The sequence below is a fragment of the Mchenga conophoros genome, linkage group LG6 (genome assembly GCF_057382185.1).
Source record: "Mchenga conophoros isolate Kocher_MC1m ecotype Shallow Benthic linkage group LG6, M_conophoros_male_GT1.1, whole genome shotgun sequence".
Lineage (NCBI taxonomy): Eukaryota > Metazoa > Chordata > Actinopteri > Cichliformes > Cichlidae > Mchenga > Mchenga conophoros.
In genome coordinates this window covers 1,599,801-1,604,779 of record NC_140531.1, presented here as the reverse complement: position 1 = coordinate 1,604,779, position 4,979 = coordinate 1,599,801, and the positions used below count along the sequence as shown (strand labels likewise).

The following is a 4,979-nucleotide window of genomic DNA, read 5'->3' as shown; positions in this document are numbered from 1 at the left end:
CTCACGGGTGTTTTTAGCACCAGTTTTCTACACTGTACTTATTTCTAATCAATTATGCTGATTATTCTGTGCCTTTGGGCTTTACCTGCATTTAATAAACTTGAAAATACATGCTAATTTTAATGCAACTGGGTATATTATCACTTTAAATTTAATGGCTTTCTATTACTATCATTTTTAAATACTTTCCATTTCTATAATATTTTACTTCAAAAAGTAGGTTTTGGTTGAATTACTGCCAGTTGTGTTATTGCTTTCTATTGCTATAACTATTCATACCAGTGAGAGGAAAATGATCATTTCAGCTCAGCAGAAGTCTGAATAGAAGGGAGGGAGGTCTACAGTTTGCCTGGTAACAGCAGCTTAATTCTGGGATTGGCTTCTGCAGTGTTGATGTCAGATGTGCCTGGCAACGAGACTGGAATGCAACAGAAGGATTTAACACCCACTCAGCGTCACACCGATCTCCTAAACAGAACTGCTTTAACACTTGTTGCCTTGACACTGCAGAGTTGATTATTTAAATCCGACGATTATTTTTTCACTGTCTGCATCTTTGGTATTTAGAAAAACACTTGGAGCCCTGCAGACAAAGATAAGAATTGAATGAAAAGAGGTCCCACTCTGCTTCAAACTCCACGCATCCCTTTTCAAACCAAGTATAATATGTCGTGAAGCAGGTCGGTGCCGGTGTCATAAAAACTGCATTTGGAACCAGACACAGCCTTGTTTGTCATGTTATTGTCTTTTTACATGTGTAGTGTCATTATAATAAATTTAAATTACACACACAGTGACTGTATTTAACTGGTTGTTGCGATTTTAATGTTGTTGTTTATATTTTTCAGGTTATAAGATAAGATAAGATAACCTTTATTAGTCCCACACGTGGAAAATTTGTTTTATACTGTTGTATCTCTAATGTTTTGCTATTTTACCACCAATAGAGAAAGAGTTAAATTTGCATATTAGTACAACAGAACAAAGTAAACATGGCACCTCCGTGTTGGCTTCATCTTTCAGCTCTGGACGTTCCTGCTTTGTAAAAACACTCTGTAAGGTCTGAGGGGTGTCTTACAAAGAAAGTTCAACACAGCCGGGCTTTCTTTGTGTTAACTGGTTTAACAAAATCTCTCAGGTCACATGGCTCAAGGAACACCTTTCAGAAAAATATCCTTTGAATGCTGCTCACTCCATCGAAGACATTATCAGATGATGATAAATTGAAATCTTTAAAGAACATTAAAAATTAACAGTAAAAAGAATCAGTGTTGCAATGAAGATAAGAAATTGGTCTGTTTTCCTTCTCTCAACCGGTCGCAGCAGATGGCCCCGCCCCTCCCTGAGCCTGGTATATATATATATATATATATATATATATATATATATATATATATATATATATATATATATATATATATATATATATATACATTCTGTATGTATTATTGTAGGGTCTACCTTACATTATAAAGTGCCTTAAAGCAACTGTTGTTGTGAATTGTATAAATAAAATTGAATTGAACTGAAATTAATGCTGGAGAAAATCTTTATTCTAGTGCTGTGAAACTTTAAATTGGATCATTTAAATATGAAAGCTTACAGTCCCACAGGCTGGCAATGTGGAAATGACTTCAGTTTGACACAGATCAAAGTGAAATGATTTTTCTTAATTGAACAGGTGTTTTTGGTGTGTTTTAGGAGCCGCAATTCCTGCCGAGTGAAAGAGACCCAGCAGCAGATTAGATTATAATCAAGTATACACACTTTCTGCATGTAATGTGACTATGTGTGTTGCTTTTCAACATGCTGTAAATAACGGGGTTTTTTTATATGATGAAAAGCAAAGTGAGCCTGGAGTCAAATTCCTTGTTTGTGTGCACAAACTAAAAAATAAAGATAATTCTGGCTCTACGGTCGCTGCCGTGTTTTATTACACTCCCAATAAAACACAGAGCGGTCCCTCTTCGCGGGTATACAATATCTTCAAACGTAAACGCTCCGGACAAAGGGTCCCGCATGCGCGTCGTCGAAGAATCCAGTAAATAGAACCCAGGAGCACGAGCAGTGTCTGTGCTGACGTCACGGCCGTACGTTGAGAGCTGGAGCGGAGTTGTAAGCGCGAGCTCAGACGGAGGCGCGCCGAGGGAACAGCTACAGCTATGGTGCTCTGTTCTTCTTCGTGAGGACGAAATCAGCCAATTTTATTCTCGTTGACGTCTTTTTCTCCGTCTTCTCCGCGACGTAAACAAGCCGTCGGACATTTTGAAATCGCTTCGGGGATACAATATGTCTTCCACGGTGGTCGCTGCCTCCAGAAGGCAGTCCTGCTATTTATGCGATCTGCCCCGCATGCCGTGGGCGATGATCTGGGATTTTACCGAACCCGTCTGCCGTGGTTGTGTGAACTACGAAGGTGCCGACCGGATTGAATTCGTTATCGAGACTGCCAGGCAGCTAAAGAGAGCACACGGCTTTCAGGAGGGCCGCTCTCCCGGCCCGGGGAAGCCCCAGCACGCCGGGAAAGAGATCAATCACTCGGTTGGGGACCTGGGCTCTCGTCCCCCTCAACCTCTGGATCGTTATCCGCTGTCAGACAGGCCGCCGCGGCTGGGCCCGGAGTACCAGGCGGGCAGGCAGGCGAACGGCCTCCCGATGCCCAACGGATTTCCCAAACCCGACGAGCCCCCTGAGCTAAACCGCCAAAGCCCCAACCCCCGCAGGACTAGCACGGTTCCTCCTAACTTGGTGCCTTTGGTAAACGGCGCGATACCTGCCATACATCCACTCAGCGGCCGCCCGACACAGATCTGTCTGCCCGGCGCTCTGATCGCGCCTGTCCCCGGGGAGCACGGCAAGCGCCCAGAGGAGCTGAAAGACAAGCACCGGGCGGACAGCATGTCGGACATGTCGGACAGCCACAAGGACTGGATAAACAAAGGCAAAACTGTCAGGGACCTGATGCTGCACACGTTCGACGGCAGGGTAAAGAAGGACCACACCGCCATGCAGCGGGTCATGGCGTACGAAATGAGTGGCACTTCCTCAAAAACAGGTAGGCTGTTTGTTTTGTGTCTGCACTAGAATGTGGTGAGCTGGCACGCGCCATGAAAACGGGAACTAAACAGCAGGGAACTAATGTGTCAGCACTTCACACACGGTGTGTCGTGGATTTACGCCATCGTGACGGGTCCGCCCAGCCACGCTGCTGGCATGCACCCGTTCACCTCTTGTGTGAGACAGCAGTACGGGAGCAGGTGTGTGTGTGTGTGTGTGTGTGGTTGTTGGGGGAAGGGTGTTTAGAAATTTCCTGCCTCGTAGTCTGCACAGGCCGGGATGTTAGTGTGGCTGTTAACCCTGCTGCTTTTCCTTTGCACAGACAGAGGGAAGCACCCTCGGCCTGGGAAGAGGAAGGCCTCCCCTGAGCCAGACTGTGAGAGCAGTGTCCCCAAGATGAACGGCAGTGAGGGCCAGCCATGGCTCCCCTCACCCTCTGAAGTCCTGAAGATGCCCCCAGCTGCCCTGCCAGGCTTCTCTGCAGCGCCTCCATCAACCATCTCCCCCCACTCCCGCACCACACCACCTGAGGCTGCCACAGCGCAGAATGGCCAGTCTCCCATGACTGCACTCATCCTCGCCACCGATAACGCAGGCAGCACGGGCTCACCTAAGGACGGCAGCCAGGTACATTCCACCGTGGCGGGGGCACGACGGAACAGCGGGAGCCCCCTGTCACCCTCACAGAGGAGGTTGGCCCAGAGAGAGGGGCCTGTGAGTGCCAACCCCTCTGCTCCGCATGGTCCCGGCAGTATGGAGCCACCGCCACAGAGCATTCCGGATTCCTCTGTGCCGCCGGGCAGCGTGCCGCTGTGCTGCACTCTGTGCCATGAGCGGCTAGAGGACACTCATTTTGTCCAGTGCCCTTCAGTGCCCTCTCACAAGTTCTGTTTCCCCTGCTCCCGGGAGAGCATCAAGCAGCAGGGGGCCACCGGCGAGGTGTACTGTCCCAGTGGTGAAAGGTGCCCGCTGGTTGGCTCCAATGTACCCTGGGCCTTCATGCAGGGGGAAATAACCACCATATTGGCCGGAGATATAAAGGTAAAAAAGGAGCGGGACCCTTAAAAAGTTCTCCGACTGCTTCTCGTGAACTTGTTTCCCTCTTGTAACCCAAGTATGGCAACAACAGCAGGACATAAAGTAACAGACACAGCTCACCCAGCAAGCCTCAGAGGAGCTGGCAGACATGTACATAGTGAACACAGGGGAGTGTATACTTCATAAATGTGGCTGTAAAATTTGACTTCTTTCTTTAATACATTGTGTTTCTTACTGTGTTTCCAGTAAGACTTTTCCTTTTTCCCACCACAGCTGTTTCTTCTCAGTCTGTCGTTGTACTTTAGGTCTGCAGACAGTCCCTGTCGAGCATAGAATGTGACTAATTTGAGCACTTGGCAAAATCCTTTAATAAATGAAACAAAAAATGCTTCTAGCTGTACATGTATGCACTTGCCAAATACAGTTTCAGAACTTGTAATAATACCCCCAGTGTCTCTGTGGTTTGCTTATTTTCCATTATCCTGGAGTTGGTCGGAGAGTCATGGCCTGATTGTGAATCAGTCATGATGCAATCCCTCCCAGCAGGAACAAATTGGCTTCCAGGGAACAGTGGGTGGAAGGGAAAAGTCAGGGAGCGAGGGAGATGGAGGAGGGGGGATGAAGGCCGCAGTAGAAGTGCGTTGCATAAATGCTGTGTACTGTAAATCGCACGTGGGTGAGCCGAGGCTGCTCAGCGCTGAGGCCTCGTGCCCCATGAGTGCGGGGGGAGATAAGGAGGGCCTAAAAATAGTCACCGTGGCTTCAAAGTGACGCCCGCTCCGGCGTTTGTTGATGTCAAAACAACTGCCTCACATGTCCTGTTTGGGCACTTTGTCTGGATCTAGAGGTTTTCTCTTTGCTTCTCCTCCATGCACCCAAATCAG

At 47.7% G+C, this 4,979-nt stretch overlaps 1 protein-coding gene across 1 annotated transcript; it reads left to right on the top strand.

The window, feature by feature from the left end:
* Positions 1–2,046: 2,046 nt before the first annotated feature.
* irf2bp2b (interferon regulatory factor 2 binding protein 2b) lies at positions 2,047–4,539 on the top strand. Its single transcript, XM_085275794.1, has 2 exons — positions 2,047–3,055; positions 3,380–4,539. Exons 1-2 carry the CDS (start codon positions 2,290–2,292, stop codon positions 4,120–4,122), a joined length of 1,509 nt encoding a protein of 502 aa, XP_085131920.1. The 5' UTR covers positions 2,047–2,289; the 3' UTR covers positions 4,123–4,539.
* Positions 4,540–4,979: the final 440 nt, after the last annotated feature.